Source organism: the organism of the source record quoted next, unplaced genomic scaffold, assembly GCF_019419815.1.
Source record: "Pyrus x bretschneideri cultivar Hongxiangsu unplaced genomic scaffold, Pyrus_bretschneideri_v1 Contig95, whole genome shotgun sequence".
Lineage (NCBI taxonomy): Eukaryota > Viridiplantae > Streptophyta > Magnoliopsida > Rosales > Rosaceae > Pyrus > Pyrus x bretschneideri.
The window spans coordinates 683,482-699,993 of NW_025999837.1; the positions used below are offsets into that span (position 1 = coordinate 683,482).

Genomic DNA, 16,512 nt, shown 5'->3' on the forward strand with positions numbered 1-16,512 from the left:
AGTTATATTAGGGCAGCCAAGCTCATCCACATCTGGATATTCGGAGTGTTAAGTTTATCCTCCCATTTTGGAGAGCATGGTTAGTCCCTCAGGGGGGTGCAATTCCTGCAATGAGTCCCAAAAAAAGGTGCGATCTTCTTTTGAAGTGCATGAGAGATAATTTGTTGTAGACATGTAGTCGAGCCAAGTTGCAAATTACTTTTGAATTCTTCATTGAAAAATGAATGAAATAAACGAATAACTTAGCTGTAAAAGGCTGCATGACAACTGGATAGTCCTCGGCTTACGAGGTGGTGTTCGTTGAGCTTATTGAGTCTTTAGGTCTTGCCATAGTGAGAAGTCACACATGGTATTTCCTCAAATTGTAGGCGTTCCATTGCTTCTCGATCTCTTTGTCATTCATGGTGGCGAAGGTATAGTTACCCTTACCGCCTACTCTGTTGATCTTGTATGGACCTTTCCAGATGAGATCCATCTTTTTCGAGCCTTCTCTACGGGCAGTGATGAAGGCTTTGATTAGACTAGATCTCTGGGTTGGAACTACAGGATCTTGGCCCTTTTATTGTAGCTGGAGAGGAGCTGCTACTGGTAAGCTTTGATACGGGTGATCGTTTGCTCGCGCATCTCCTTTGCCAGATCTAAGTTTATGGCCATCTCTTTGCTGTTCTATTCAATCCTTGGAAATAGAATGCTGATGCTTGGCACGATGATGTTGGGATGAATGATTGCTTCCGAACCAAATGCCAAAGAGAAAAGAGTCTCACCGGTTACTCGTCTTTTAGTGGTGCGATATGGCCATAAACATCCAGGGAGTTCATCTGGCCATTTTCCCTTTTTGTCGATGAGGGATTTCTTGAGGCAGTCTAGGATCGTCTTGTTGGATGCTTCAGCTTGCCCATTGCCTTGACGATATCTTGGTGTGGACATGTGTTGCTTAATGCCATACTTTTGGAAAAACTTCGCCAAATTTTTTCCCACAAATTGCGGGCCGTTGTTGGTGACGATGGACTAAGGGATGCCAAATCGGCAAATGATGTTCCTCCATATGAAGCACTCTATGTCCGTCTGAGTCGTGATCATCATAGGCTCTGCTTTTACCCATTTGGTGAAGTAGTTGGTTGCCATGATCATCATGCATCTGCCCCCAGTAGCAGGCGATATAGGCCCTACTAGGTCGATTGCCCACTACATGAATGGCCAAGGACTTGTCTACGGGTGTAGTTCACTGGCAGGTAGTGCTGGTCCCGATTTGTAGATTTGGCAATGGTTGTACTTTTTTACTAACTTCTTAGCATCTTGGTGCATGGTAGGCCAGTAGTAACCTGCGTTAAGGGCCTTCTATGCTAAGGATCGGCCTTCGAAGTGATTCCCATAAACGCCTTCGTGGATTGAGCTTAGAACCTTCAAGTCATCGGGAAGTGGTAGGCAGCGGAGATGAGGTCTGGTGTAAGATCTTCAGACGAGAATGCCCTTCCACATATAGTAGCGTGCCTTAATTTGGAGCTTCATTGACTCCAATCTTTTGGTAGGTAGTGTGCCGTTAACCAAGTAATCTATAATAGAACTTTACCAGTTGGGAGTTACATTAACCTGTGACACTTCGGCTGTCGGCTCCATCTTTATACTTAGCTTGTCTGGATATTCCACCGGAATGAAGTGTTTAAATTGGTGGTTGAGAGCGGAGCCTAAACCGGCTAGTGTATCCATATGGGCGTTGTCTGCTAACGGAGCTTGAGTAAGAGTGTAAGTCTAAAATGCCTCAAGCTATTGGTGTACTTTCTCTAGGTATTGCGCCATCCTTGGATGTTTTGCCATGCATTCCTCAGTAGCCTAGCTGGTGATTAGTTGGGAATTAGAATGAATTGCGAGCTTCTTCATCGCCAAGTATTTTGCCATTCGGAGGCCTGCTAGTAGGGCCTCGTACTCTGCTTCGTTATTGGATGCTTTGAAGTCTAAAGTGATCGCCTGCTCGAGTATTGAGCTGTCTTGGGTAAAAAAGACCATGCCTGCCCCCGAGCCTTTGTAGTTGGATGCGCCGTCAACATGCAAATGCCAAAAATCTTCGTTTGGGGGTGCAAGCATGGCTAAGGTAAGGTGTGTTTAGCTGTTTCTAAAGTATTGATAGGCTGCTCTATTGCATCGCCTAGGCTAGGTGCGAATTCTGCTATAAAGTCCGCTAAGGCTTGGGCCTTTATCGCTGTGTGAGGTCAGAAAACTAAACCATATTGGCCAAGTTCCAATGCCTATTTCATCACTTGTTGAGAAGTGTCCGGACAATGTAAGATTGATCGTAGAGGATACTAAGTCATGATAATGACTATATGAGCTTGAAAGTATGGTCTAAGCTTCTAAGCCGCAACAACTAATGCCAAAATTAATTTTTCGATCTTCGGATATTTTGTTTCTGCATCGAGAAGAGTTTTAGAAGTGTAGAATACCGGCAGTTGGGCCCCCATCTCTTCTCGTATGAAGGCAAAGCTCACGGCTACTTCGAAGACTACCAGGTAAATGTATAAATCCTCTATTGCTTCTGGCTTGGATAGTAAGAGAGGTGATGTGAGATACTTCTTCAAGTCTTGGAAAGTTTTTTCACACTCTTCATCCCATTTGTCTCATTGTGCCTTTTTGATAGCTTTGAAAAAAAGGCTAGCAGCGATCGGGGTACCATGAAAGGAAGTGGTTGAGGGCAGCTGCTCGTCCGGTTAAGCTTTGGATCTCCTTCAAGGTAGTTGGAGACTTCATCTCTAGGATTGCTTGGATTTGCTTGAGATATGCTTCAATTCTTCGTTGAGTTACTAAGTACCCTAGGAATTGGCCTGAAGATACTCCAAACGTGCATTTGGTAGGGTTAAGCTTTATCTTGTATTGTCTAAAGATGCTGAAAGTTTTTGCCAAGTTGTAAATGTGGTCTAACCGCTGCTTACCCTTTACCATGATATCGTCGACATAAACCTCCATGGTTACCCCAATTTGCTTCTTGAACATCATATTTACTAGTCTTTGGTAAGTGGCTCCCGCATTCTTGAGGCCAAAGGGCATGACCTTGTAGCAGTAGGTGCCCCGCTCTATCACGAACGCAGTTTTCTCCTTGTTGGGCTCATACATGGCTATTTGGTTGTAGCAGGATTATGCGTCTAAAAAGCTGAGCAGCTAGTTCCCAGAAGTTGAATCTACTAATTGATCGATCCTGGGGATAAGATAAGGGTCTTTTGGGCATGCTTTGTTGAGGTCGGTGTAGTCTACACAAACCCTCCATTTGCCTTTCTCTTTTTTCGTGACTAGTACAACATTAGCAAGCCATGTTGAGTATGCTACCTCTTTTATGAATCTGGCATCCAATAGCTTGTCAATTTCTGCCTTGATGATCGCTACTTGCTCAGGTGTGAAATGTCTTCTCTTTTAGATCATCGGTTTAGCAACGGGGTCAATGTGTAGCTTGTGGTAGGCCACCTCAAGGTCAATGCCGGGCATGTCGGATGGTGACAATACGAAGACGTCTCGCTTTTCTCTAAGGAAAGTCGTGAGTTCTTCCTTCTCGGCTGGGCTTAGACATGAGCCAATTCTAGCCGTCATTTCCGGCTGCTGAGGATCAAGAATGATGTCTTTGGCGTCCTCTTCAGGTTTCCATCCTATCTCGTCTGCTTGGGTGCCTTCTTCTCGATCCACCTGTTGTAATTGCTATTTGGTAGCCTTTATGAAGGGTAAAGGTCATCTTCTTTGATTCTTTCAACATTTGCATAGTGCATCGTCGAGATAAGGCCTGGTCAGAATTGATATCTCCGACTCTTCTTCTCAAGATGCAGAATCAGATTTTTTGATACTTGACGGAACTGACAGCATCTAGCTTGATCAACCAAGGTCTCCTAAGAATATCATTGTAAGGAGATGGATCGCTTACGATAGCGAATGTTTGTTTTGAGACGACTAGCAGTGTTTTCACGTCAAGTGTGATATGGCTGATGGCAGTTGAGGTGTGTCCGTTGAATCCGTAAGTACCTCTGCTCGGCGTATGATTGTGCTTTCCAGGCCCATCTTTTGAATGACTGAGAGTTCAAGTAGGTTGACTGCACTTTCATTGTCAACTATCATCCTGTCAACTATAGCATGGGCTAGTTGGACAAATACTATTAGTGCATTGTCGTGTGGGAAATCGACGTCTTCTGCATCCTGTTCAGTGAAGCCAATAATGGGTACATGTTGGGTATCGACTGCTTGGACTTGTGAGATTAGTAAAGCCTGCTGGATCTTCCTCTTTTTGGAGTTATTAGTGGCCCCCAAGTGCTCGGATTTGACGAAAATGCCATTGATTGGAATCATCTTGGTTGGCGGCTGCTCATCATCATTTGCATTCCTTTTTGGCTGCGTAGCTGGCTTGTCCAAGTATCTATCGACTTTGCCTTTTTCACGAGTTTCTCTAAGTAGTTCTTCCAAGTGTAGCAATCGTCGGTTGTGTGACCAGGACCTTGGTGGAATGCGCAATACTTGGTATGGTCCAACTTGGAAGTATATCCTTTTGATTGTTTCGGCAGCTTGAACCACGGCTCGTTCATGATTCACAAAGGATTTGATGGATTAGAATTGAGAATTTAGAATAGTTTTTGGTTATCGGGCTTTCTTTAGGCAGCTTCCCGTCCTCCTTCCTTTGAGCAGCTATCGACTCTTTTTGAGGTTTCTCGAGCGCCTTTTTTACTCGTCGAGCCTCATCCCAAAGTACATGCTTCTCTGCCAACGCAAAGGAATTTGCTAAAGTTAGGTCTTATTTCATGATTATTTCTCCGAACAGTGGGTAGTTTGCTGGGAGCCCTTTTTGGAAGGCTACACTTGCTATCAAGTCATCGCATCTGACGATATTCGCCTTCTCTACTTTGAACCTCTTCACATAGTTGCGAAGTGACTCCTTTGGGTTTTTCTTTATGTTGAACAAGTGATCAGACTTTTTCTTGATCGAGTGGTAAGATGAGTATTCTTTGGTGAAAACCAAGGAAAGATCATCAAAATTCTAGATGGATAGTGGCGGCAAGGTGTGAAACCAATCTTGTACCTCGCCTTGTAGAGTGGTGGCGAATATTTTACACATAAGGGCGTCATTGTTCCGATAAAGGACCATCGCACTTCGGTAGTACTTCAAGTACCTCTCTAGATCTCCATCTCATTTGAAAGATGTGAAGTGCGACATGTTAAACTTGTGTGGACACTTTACCTGCTCAATCTCGTCCGTGAAAGGTGACCTACTTATGTTGGTCATATCCCGCCTTAGTGTTTCATCAGCCATTTCGTTACATCAGAAATCACGCAACCGTTCATTGAAAAGTCTTCCTACCTCTTCTTGGATTTGCCTTTGTTGGGGGTAGCAGAGCTCTCGGCTGCCCTTGGTCTTGACGTACTAGTCCAGGCTGCCCTTCTACACACTTGGCTCGTTTATGCCGCGGCTGCGGTATATGAGATAGATTCCTAGTAGGCGAGGGGTTTCTTCGCAAGCTACTGGTTGAACTTGAACCAGATTGAGTGATTGCTTCTCTTCGTTTGTCATGCTACCTGCTCCGATGTGATGTGGATAATGCTCTCTGAGGACCTAACCGCGAATGAATGCTTTGCTTAGAAGGCTGCTCATGTTGATTATTGAAGTGTGGCCTCAACCGTGAATGTATACTTGTCCGTAGGCCTAGTCGAAAGTGCACGCTCCTCCGCCTGCTAAGATGGAAGTGTACGCTATCTTGGGGGCCTAATCGGGAGTGTACACTACCCGAATGCTCGATCTGTGTTTGGTTAAGTGGCTGTTTGCTAGGACACTGCTTGAGAGGTTTCTCATCTGCCCATGTCCTACTTTGGGAAGCTTCATATGAGGCACGTTAGATCTCGGTATGTTGCAAAAGTTGATTTACCAAGGCCGTCTGTTGTGCAAGGACGTTCGTCGATTCTATGACTTGTCAGGACAAGTTTTGTTCACCATTCGGATCGGAAGAGCTTAGATGGAATGTGCCTCCTTGAGCAGTGGAAGGATGGTAGGCCTCGAGCACGAGATTTGAGTTGGGAAATGTCAAATCCGTGGAGAAATGTGGTGAAAATGCCCCTGGCTCGATGATTGGTTAAGATGGTCTCAAGTTGACTTGGACTGCTTGGGAGACCATGGGAGCAGGCTGCTTGACGAGAGCAAGCTGGGCTACAGGAGTAGGCTGGGCCACAAGAATGGGTTGCTCGGTACGTGATGAATGCGAGGGTGAGGCTTGGGTCGTGGTGAAGGCACCATGGACCTCGGGTCGTGGTGAAGGCACCATAGACCTTGCCACGGGTGGCTACTGTGGTGGTTCCCGTGGTGGAAACTCGTGGTGGTGGTGCTGCTCCACTTATTGTCACATTTAGCCTTGTGGATCATCGTGGTCCCATTCCTTGGATATTGGAATTTTCACTCGTGGAATTTTCTAAATTTCCAGCCATTGTATTATTTTTTTACGTTTTATCAAAGAATCTTCGCAAATAAAAAAATTCTAATAATAAGAACGTACAAAAAAATACAAGTGGACTAGAAAATAGAGAAAAACCTTTTTCATGCGAGAGTCTTCTACGAGTGTGGATTTCTTCTCTCAATAAAAACACCAATTTGTGGATGCAAATTTCTTCCTCCTTCTTTTTGGACAAAATTGCACCTACAAAACAATTAACACCTTAGACCAACTCACCCAATCCAACCCAAGGGGAAAATTTGGGTTAAATGCTATACGCTAAACCAAAGCCAAATTCCTCCCAAAATTTAGCCCAAAAATCAGAGTGGGCTCCACCCAATATTTATCGGAATTTAAATTTTTTTAGATTAAAATGTTCATAAAATTAATTTACGATAGTCTACATACTTATTTAAAAAAAAAAATTTAATTTAACAAAAAACAAAAGCCTAAGTTCATTCTTTAATAATCCCGTGCTAAAATTTTAGGCTAGAACGGTTGGAACAGAAAAGCTGTTTCTAGGCTAAAAGCTAAATTTTCCGGGCTAAAATATTTGGCTTTTAGCCTAACCATTGGAGATGGTCTTAGGGTCAAGGCCAAGAGCCTCATGTGCCCACGATGAATTGGGGGGGGGGGGGGACTTTGGTAGAAGAATCTCCGATATCAAAGTTAGAATTTAGAGAGAAAAGTGTTTAGAGAGTTTTTGGAATTTTGCAAGAGTATGAACCTAGGTTTTTAGGGAAAAGTGGGTAATATTTATAGGGCATGGCCGGTTCTCTTTGGAGAAAGAGTGGCCGGCCCTTTATGTGTATTTTGTGTGTTATTTTGTGATTTAATTAGCAATTAATATACTGATTAGGAATAAATATATTAATTGGCTAATTAACATAATAAAAGGAATGTTTTTGGGAAGGTTATGTAATTTATGTGGAATATTTTGTAAGTTATGTAATGATAGCTTAGCTAAAAAAGGGAAAAAGAGGTGAAAAATATATGGAATGAGATAGGTTTTGGGAACTACCTTGTAAGAGGGATTTGATGAGATGGATTTTGAATTGTTACCTTTCTTGGGCATTTTTGACTTGGTTGAATGATGATTGCTCGCTGCTCGCGTGTAGGAAACCCATTGTACCTCAAGGGTATTTTTGTCCTCTCCTGTCCAGAAATCCACATGTTGCCTTGTGATTATTTTTGGCTCCACAATATATACATCATCATCCACGCATTGTTCTTCAGACCGACTAAAATTTTCTAACAGGATAGCATGGAAGACATCATGTTATTCCAAGGTTCAGCAGAAGCTCAATCACAAAATGCTAAGCCTGAAGTTTTTCGGTGGACGGCAAATTTTCACCCGAGCGTTTAGGGAGATCAGTTCATAAATTATGATGATTCCCAAGACATTGTAATACATATCATGCATGCTTGCACATATTTTCAACAATAACACAGCAGTTTTTAAATATTATGAGTTATAACATAGTGTATGGCTATTTCTGAATGCATAAAATTGACACTCTCTAATAGATGCGGATTTTACCATTTGCAGACTACTCAAGCTCACAGCCAACGACAAGTTGATGAACTCAAATAAATTGTGAGGGACGTATTCACAACCAGGGAAACTGATTTTTCACTTCAACTAAAGTTGATTGATGCAATTCAGTGCCTTGGCGTGGCATACCATTTTGAAAGAGAATCGAAGAAGCACTTGAATGTATGCATGCTACGTTTGATGATGACCATGGCAATGAAGATGTTGATCTATACACCGTTGCTCTTGGTTTCCAGCTGCTAAGACAACATGGATATAATGTGTCATGTGGTAGGTGTAAACAAATTAATTAATTTGAGTTACTATTACAACTTTCTTAATTCTTTTGTCCCTATTTTCTGAAAACCATGTAGCCATATTCAACAATTTCAAAGATGAAAGTAGTAGCTTTAAGGAAAGCTTGATTGATGACACGTCTGGTATGCTAAGCTTTTATGAAGCAACACATCTGAAGGTGTATGGAGAAGACATATTGGAAGAGGCTCTTGTATTCACCACTACTCACCTTGAGTCCACAGCTATCCATGTAAGCAGTCCACTGGCTACACAAATAACTCAAGCCCTAGAGAGACCTCTGCGAAAAAGTTTAGAAAGATTATTTGCGCAGCGTTACATTTCAATCTACCAAGATCAAGCTTTACTGAAACTTGCAAAGTTAGACTTCAATCTTGTTCAGCCTTTGCACAAAAAGGAGCTCCAAGAGATTACTAGGTAATTAAGCTGATCTTATTAGTTTGCAAGATGACCAAATGTATACACATTTTTCGAATTCAAAGTAATTAATATTTAAGTAATGGTCGAGAGCACTAGACTTTGAAGGGAAGCTACCATTTGCAATAAGTAGGATGGTAGAGTTGTACTTTTGGATTGTTGGAGTGTATTTTGAACCCCTGTACTCCGTTGGGAGAAAAATTATGACAAAAGTGAGTGTCTTGCTGACAATAATGGATGATATCTACGATGCATTTGGTACATTTGAAGAGCTCGTAGTCTGTACTAAAGCAATTGATAAGTTTGAGATGTATTTAAATAATAACTATTTATTGAAAATAATTAAGCTGCTACTTTATTCCAATGATTACGATGATGATTATGCTAGCGCTTCAGGTGGGATGTCAATTGTGTTGATGAACTCCCAGAATATATGCAAACATTTTATCATGCACTTTTAAATCTCTACAATGAAATTGAGGAAGAGATGGTGAAGGAAGGAAGATCATACCGAGTTCTGTATGCAATACAAGCTGTATGTAGTACATAAACATGTGCAGCACTTTTCTTTTAAACTTTTTTTATTCCTGGTAAATTAACGTACCCTTGGCTCGTCAGATGAAAGATCAAGCTCGATCCTATTTTAATGAGGCCCGATGCTTGCATGAGGGAAGAGTTCCAAGCATGGAGGATTACGTGCGTGTTGCAACAGTTTCAATTAGTTACACCTTTCTTATAACCGTATCTTTACTTGGCATGGGACATGTTGTGACAAAGGAAGCATTTGAGTGGTTGTTCACTGACCCCAAAATTGTTAGAGCTGCAAATACCATTTTTAGGCTCATGGATGACATTGTTTCCACAGACGTACGTATAATTTTATTAACTTGTGTGATTATTTCAATGCAGTAAGATCCTAAGACATATTAATTTTGAATTTAATTTTTGCAGTTTGAGGAAGAGGGCATGCTGCTTCTAGTGTTGATTGCTACATGAAGCAATACGGGCTGTCAAAGCAAGAGACAGTTGATGCTTTTCAGAAGCAAGTTATGGAATTGTGGAAGGATATAAACGAGGAGTTCCTTGGATCAACTTTTGTGCCAATGCCTGTTCTTATGCGCGTTCTCAATTTAACAAGAATAGTTGATCTTCTTTACAAAGGGGAAGATGGATTCACACGATTTGGAAAGGTGACGAGAGATAGCGTTGCTTCAATCTATATCGATCCAATGCCACTATTTCGTTGTTGTTAGAATATCGATGTTTTATGATGTCTCGTTGAATAAAATGACCGTTGTATTTTTTTTTATTTTGGACAAAAAATCAATTCATAAAACCTAAAACAGGCACAACACGAACAAGGAAGGCCAATAAAAGCCCAAACAAAAAGCATAAACTACAATGGACAGTGATGCCAATACAAATTAGGAAGCATGAAAGTCTAACTAGAAACAGACAAAAGCTTTTAGCCCTCTAAATGGTGACCAAAAGAAGGGGAGGCTGATAGAACTTAGCTATATGAAAATAATTACTCAATATTAGAATAATTAAGCTTGGCATGAGTGACACGCCCCGATCCCGATGTCCGGAGGATAGCGGGATGGCCATGTGCTGGCCGACACCTGAGGTGACGCAAGCCATCTAATGAATGCATATGCTGAGAATATGTGAAACATGCATATTACATTATGAGTAGTTCAAGCGAAATTTATATGTATTCATTAAATGGCTTGCGTCACCTTCAGGTGTCGGCCAGCACTTGACCATCCCGCTGTCCTCCGGACATTGAGATCGGGGCATGTCAATGAGAACTTGAGGTGTACGGAGTTAACGACCCACAATTTTAGCAAATGAGAGTGAATGATTTCGTTTTAGAAGAAATGTTTGAAGGCACATTTGGTGGTAGTGATTAAGGTTTCAAGAATGAGAATGTGGAGAAAAGGGTGAGGTTATTGGATTGCTGGAAGCTTTTACAGTGGTTGGGAGGTAAAGACCCAAGGGAGTGGGAGGACTAGGTTTAGGGGCTTAGGCGAGATCCTAAGCGTATTTTTTATTTTAATTTAATTTGTTATATATTATATTTCCAATAGCAATTCCTGAGAAAAAAAAAATATTGAGCTTTTAAACATTACTTTTATATTCTTAATATTAAATATTTAAATTTCTTATCTCTTTATATATACTTATAAAAAAACATTTAGAACTATAGAAAAACATTCATCTCTTAAAGCAGGAGTTCGTTGTCTAAGATTTTCGGCTATGGATATCCGTTGGACAAAGATCGTCGCATAAAACCTATTGCTGAACATTTTACTCGGCGAAAACTAATTTTCATTGTGCAACAACAGCTTTCCTGGTGAACGTTCGTCGAGCAAGCTCGTGTTGACCAAAGAGACCTGATAGAAAATGGTTGCTTGACAAAATATTTTCCTCGGCCAAAATTTTAATTTTTTTAAAACAAGAAACCTTAATTTTTTCTACCGACCAATTCGTAGGGAGTGTTTTATTAACAAAACTAAATTAAAAAAAATTAAACCCTTAACCCAACGAATTCACCTTATTAATTTATAATTAAGAGACAAGTACATACTTTCCTTTAATTTACTTCCAATCCAATCACAAAGCTACAACAATAAAAAATAATTAATCACACACTCAAATAAAAATTTATTCAACAAGTAAAAACAAACTAAGCTTAAATTAATTGGGAGAAAAGAGAGATGGAGGAGAGAGTATGAGTGTGAGAGAGAGAGAGAGACTTGGGCCAATGAACTGGGCCATTGGGCAATGTTAATCTAGCTGACAAACCTCAGTTTCATCAGGCAAACCTTAAGATATTGAATTAGTGTTATTTTAGACGCAGGAGAAATAAAAGAAGGAAGCACCATTTAATTAAGAAAAGTGATTGGAGAATTGGTAATGCGGTGATTAAAAGATTATTTGCTGCTGCCATATCTCGAAAGTGGTATGTTTAGACTTTTCAGGCTATTCGGATGAACGCTACTTAAACTTTGATGCGGTCGTAGAAGTAGTGTTTCTTTCTCCCACAAAAGTCGCTTAAGCCATCCCTTGCAGAAATCCATTACAAAAGAAATATCAAGATATTGTGAATGCGATAGCGTTAGTGGAAGTATGCAAGCAAAGATTTCAATAGTTGAGAGATGATAACTTTGGGGACTTGTTTCATGATGTACAAAATTTTCGTGAGGAGCATGACATTATCGTTCCTAACATGGAGGATTTGCATTTCGTACCTAGAAAATCGAGGCATAAAGCTAAAAGACTCACGAACTTTCATTATTATCATGTGGACCTCTATTTTCAAGTCCTTATGTGCACATTTCTAACAAAGACATTCCTATTGGAAATACCCATTTTCAATTATGACAAAATTAGCGACGACTGAACATGGTCAATAATATATATTTCCAATGAAGCTTCACCATCAGAAATATATATTACCATTGAAACTTCAATGTCGCAAATATATATTCTTGACGAAGCTTCACCATTGTAAATATATATTCTTGACAATGCTTCATTGTCGAAAATATATATATTTGCGACGAAGCTTGCCATTGCAAATATGTATTACTGACAAAACTTCACCATTAGAAGTACATAATTTTTACGATGCTTGCTCATCGCAAATATATTTTTGTGCCTATTTCTATGAAGACGTTATGTATTTTCGATGACTACGCTCTCGTAAATAAAAATTATTTTGTTGGAAAAAGATTTTGTGACACAATTGTTTGGTCAGAAAAAAGTCATCGCAAAAAAACACATATCGTTATTTGGAAAGTAATTTTGACAACTATATAAGTATTTGCAACCACATTGCTATGTCGAAAATAAAACAAGTTTGCCATTTTGAAAATTTATTTCTGACATAAATATAACTATTAACAACGATGGCTGGTTGGAACAAAGGTATTTTTCGAAAACATAACTATTAACGACGACATTTTGTTTTTTTATTTTTTTATTTTTTACAGCATTAACCCCCTGTAATGACATTTTATTTTGTAGTACAAATTATTCCATTAACTTTAACAATTTTGTTTGTTTTGCAACTTCAAATTGGGAAGCCTCTTCCATTCACACCTAAAAATAATTGACAATATAATAGAAGAAACTCATAAAATCGTGAAGACTCTTAACGTTTTTATGTACATTGGATCATGGGCAACCCTAAGTTGAAGTTTATCCACTCTTGTGAGCATAAAGAAGACAATTATATTGTTAATTCTTCAGATCCAAGGTGATAATTCTCCATATTATTCGCTAACGTTAGAAACATCAAACTCGAATTGAGACAACGTGTCAAATGTTTAATTAAAGAAATTTGTCTGTCCCCTCCCACGTTGAACATTATCTATTCTAAAGTTGAGGAGGGGTGGCTTCGGTTTGTTGCCTTTTGGGCCCGATGTGGGCTGTCACATGGGTTGGGGATGGGATCATTAAAATTACTCTTTAGCCTGTTTTCAATCCAGATCGAACGGACCGGGCTATAGAACTTGGGGGTAATTTTATAATTGTGTATCTAAAGGGATGGGATTGGTGTTTTGACATCGAGGTTGACGGGACGTGTTGCAAATAGAGGGAGGAAGTAGGCGTAGGTATTCCAGAGAGAAAAAGAGACAGGGTTCAGTGGTGATGATGATTTGCTCCACCTAGGATTGTTCACGTAAGATTTCGACAGCATTGTCCCTCTTCTGAGGTCCTCCCCGATGAAGCCGTCAATCGCCTCCTCGCTCAAGGTCCTCCCCATATCTATCTCTGTCCTTACTTTCTCTCTAAAATTTGAACCCTTTGGGTTTAGGTTTCATCGGATGGCATTTGTAGTGTTTATACTAAACCGTCGACTCCTTATTCAATTATGATTTTCCTTATTAATTTGACCATGAAAATTGTCAATTATTTTCTAAATATTGGATGCTTTAATTCATAAGTTGAGCAGTTTGTGTTACCCATGTTAGTCATTTTCATGTTCATTATTTAATTGCGGACATTACTCTAAACGTGTTCAATCGGTTTCATAATTTCTGATAAGTTCATGCCCATGAAATGCATCAACTTATTATATATATACACTAGCATTTGCCTACACACTTCGTGTGTATGAACATATTTTTTTAGAAAATGAGAAGGATAAAGGGAGAGAGGGAGAGAGGGAGAATGTGGATGAGTGGGAGGTTTTTGTTTTTGGTATTTTTTTTATTTTTAATATTAGAGGTATTTTAACATCACTTGTAAATAAGGCTTCAATAAAAAACGGTAAAATTTGGGCTTGTGAAATTACATTATTGCCCATATTATTATTATTATTATTATTTTTTTTGTGATAGAAGATTATGTAATCTTTTCACCCTCTTTTAGTTAACAAAAAATGTTTCATTAATTCGTAGATATATATGGGATAGGATCAAGGGACATATTTTTACACTCTTTTTAAGCCTTTTGATTACATGACATCCAATGGTTCTTATTTATTAAATGACATGGATGCTTATGTAGATTTTAACTAATATTAAAGATAAAATATAACTAAAAAAAAAATCTGAAAAAATTAAACATATAATTAAAAGGGGAAGAAACCTTAGATTGATACGAAATGAACTTTTGCAAATAGAAATAAGGTATGATATGAATTAATACCAATAGCAATCGATTAAGGACATACTAATGTTGAGATATTCACTTCATTACTAGATACTCAACATTCCTCAAATATATTGCATTGGAACAATGTTCTGGGACGACAAATATGGAGCCGAGGGATTATCTGCATACGTGAGTGTAACTAATTATGCATCATTGTTTGCTAACTTGAGTTGTCATGAGAGCGCATATATGCTAGAGCTAAAGCAGAGTTATATAGATGTGTTGTCACATCCCTGCCCGGGTCGGATCACTTCCCGGGCCCGGTCCACCACCGTAGCACGATATTGTTCGCTTTTGGTTCCGACCACGCCCTCACGGTTTTGTTTCTGGGAACTCACACGAGAACTTCCCGATGGGTCACCCATCCTGGGAGTGCTCTCGTGCGCTACTCGCTTAACTTCGGAGTTCCCACGGAACCCGAAGCCAGTGAGCTCCCAAAAGGCCTTGTGCTAGGTAGGGATGGGAATATACATTTAAGGATCACTCCCCTGGGCGATGTGGGATGTCACAATCCACCCCCCTTAGGGGCCCGACGTCCCCGTCGGCACACCACGACCAGGGTTAGGCTCTGATACCAAATTGTCATATCCCGACCCAGGCGGGGACCACTTCCCGAGCCCGGTCCACCACCGTAGCACGATATTGTCCGCTTTGGGCCCCGACCACGCCCTCACGGTTTTGTTTCTGGGAACTCATACAAGAACTTCCAAATGGGTCACCCATCCTGGGAGTGCTCTCGTGCGCTACTCGCTTAACTTCGGCGTTTCCATGGAACCCGAAGCCAGTGAGCTCCCAAAAGGCCTCGTGCAAGGTAGGGATGAGAATATACATTTAAGGATCACTCCCCTGGGCGATGTGGGATGTCACATGTGTAAACGGTATCTCATTTTTTTCTCCATCTGGGGATTCGTTTTGTTGCATCAGGCTATTGGACAAATGAGAGTTCTGATGGCGGATGATTCAATCAATATGAACATGCCCAATAATTCCTTCGTGCTTGACGTTGATTCCAAGTAATATTAGTCATTAAAGTCTTAAAGATTTGACCTATGGAATTCAACATCTACTTACATACAATCTCCAACACTACAAGACCCGAGTTACGTACTAAAAATGGCTGGCATAATTGATTTGCAGCATACCTTTTTTGATGGAAAAAATGTGCACATCCTTCATTGATATCAGCCTATCTGATGTGGATCCATGGGCCATCATCCACCAAAGATCTGACTTCCACGTCATGTTGCAACAAATTGATTGAGGTTACTTGAACTAATCAGTGCATGAGTGTTCAGATAAATATGCATTGAATTCTTCCCTTCAATATTCACACCATCAACAATTGGAATTTGGGAATGACATTGCTACTTTCGATTTTCCTAGAGTGCCCAAGTTCATTACAACAAAAATGGTTGCAAATAACATATATCCTCCATTGTCTAAATTGCACCTGCAACGCTGTTTTTGCTGGTGTCGTCCTCTGATCAGCAACAATTGGAATTTCGTATCAATCTAGGGTTTCTTCCCCTTTTAATTATATTTTTAATTTTCCAGATTTTAAGTTTTTTCAGTTTTATTTTATCTTTAATATGTTAGTTAAAATCCACATAAGCATCCATGTCATTTAATGAATAAATAAGAACCATTGAATGTCATGCAATCAAAAGGCTTAAAAAGAGTGCAAAGTATTTGTAAAAATATTTGTCCCTTGATCCTATTTATATATATATATATATATATATATGTATGTGATGTATATAACTGCTTGAATCAGGACTTAACGAATGAAGGCAACAGCAAGGAAATTTGAGCCTTGGCCTATAAAGATACGATTTTGCAAGGAAGCTAGGTACATTCTAAACTTATTGTATGTGAAGATTTGTATGACCAAATTTGTGATTAATGTAATTGGGTTTTATTAAATTTTTCATGATTTTAAAGAATTTTTTGTTTAAATTTGTGTGGGTTTTTTCATTTATATTGTGGGTTTTAGAGAATTGTTAGTCAAATTTATGGGTTCTTTTAATGTGATTTTATGTGAGATTAATCAACTGCAATGTCGGATATGATAATGGGTGGGCACATATTCATATGTTTTCCAAAATCTGAATGATTTTATTTGTTTGTCTTTTTCTGGGT

General features: G+C 39.7%; 1 protein-coding gene and 1 pseudogene across 1 annotated transcript; both read left to right on the forward strand.

Moving 5' to 3' along the window:
• The first annotated feature begins 7,704 nt into the window (after positions 1-7,704).
• Positions 7,705-9,959, forward strand: LOC103936334 (annotated as a pseudogene).
• Positions 9,960-13,431: 3,472 nt separating this feature from the next.
• LOC125473748 (myosin-12-like) lies at positions 13,432-15,926 on the forward strand. The gene is made up of 4 exons (XM_048577009.1): positions 13,432-13,469; positions 14,422-14,502; positions 15,298-15,386; positions 15,511-15,926. The coding sequence occupies exons 1-4, from the start codon at positions 13,440-13,442 to the stop codon at positions 15,632-15,634; spliced, it is 324 nt and encodes a 107-aa protein (XP_048432966.1). The 5' UTR covers positions 13,432-13,439; the 3' UTR covers positions 15,635-15,926.
• Positions 15,927-16,512: the final 586 nt, after the last annotated feature.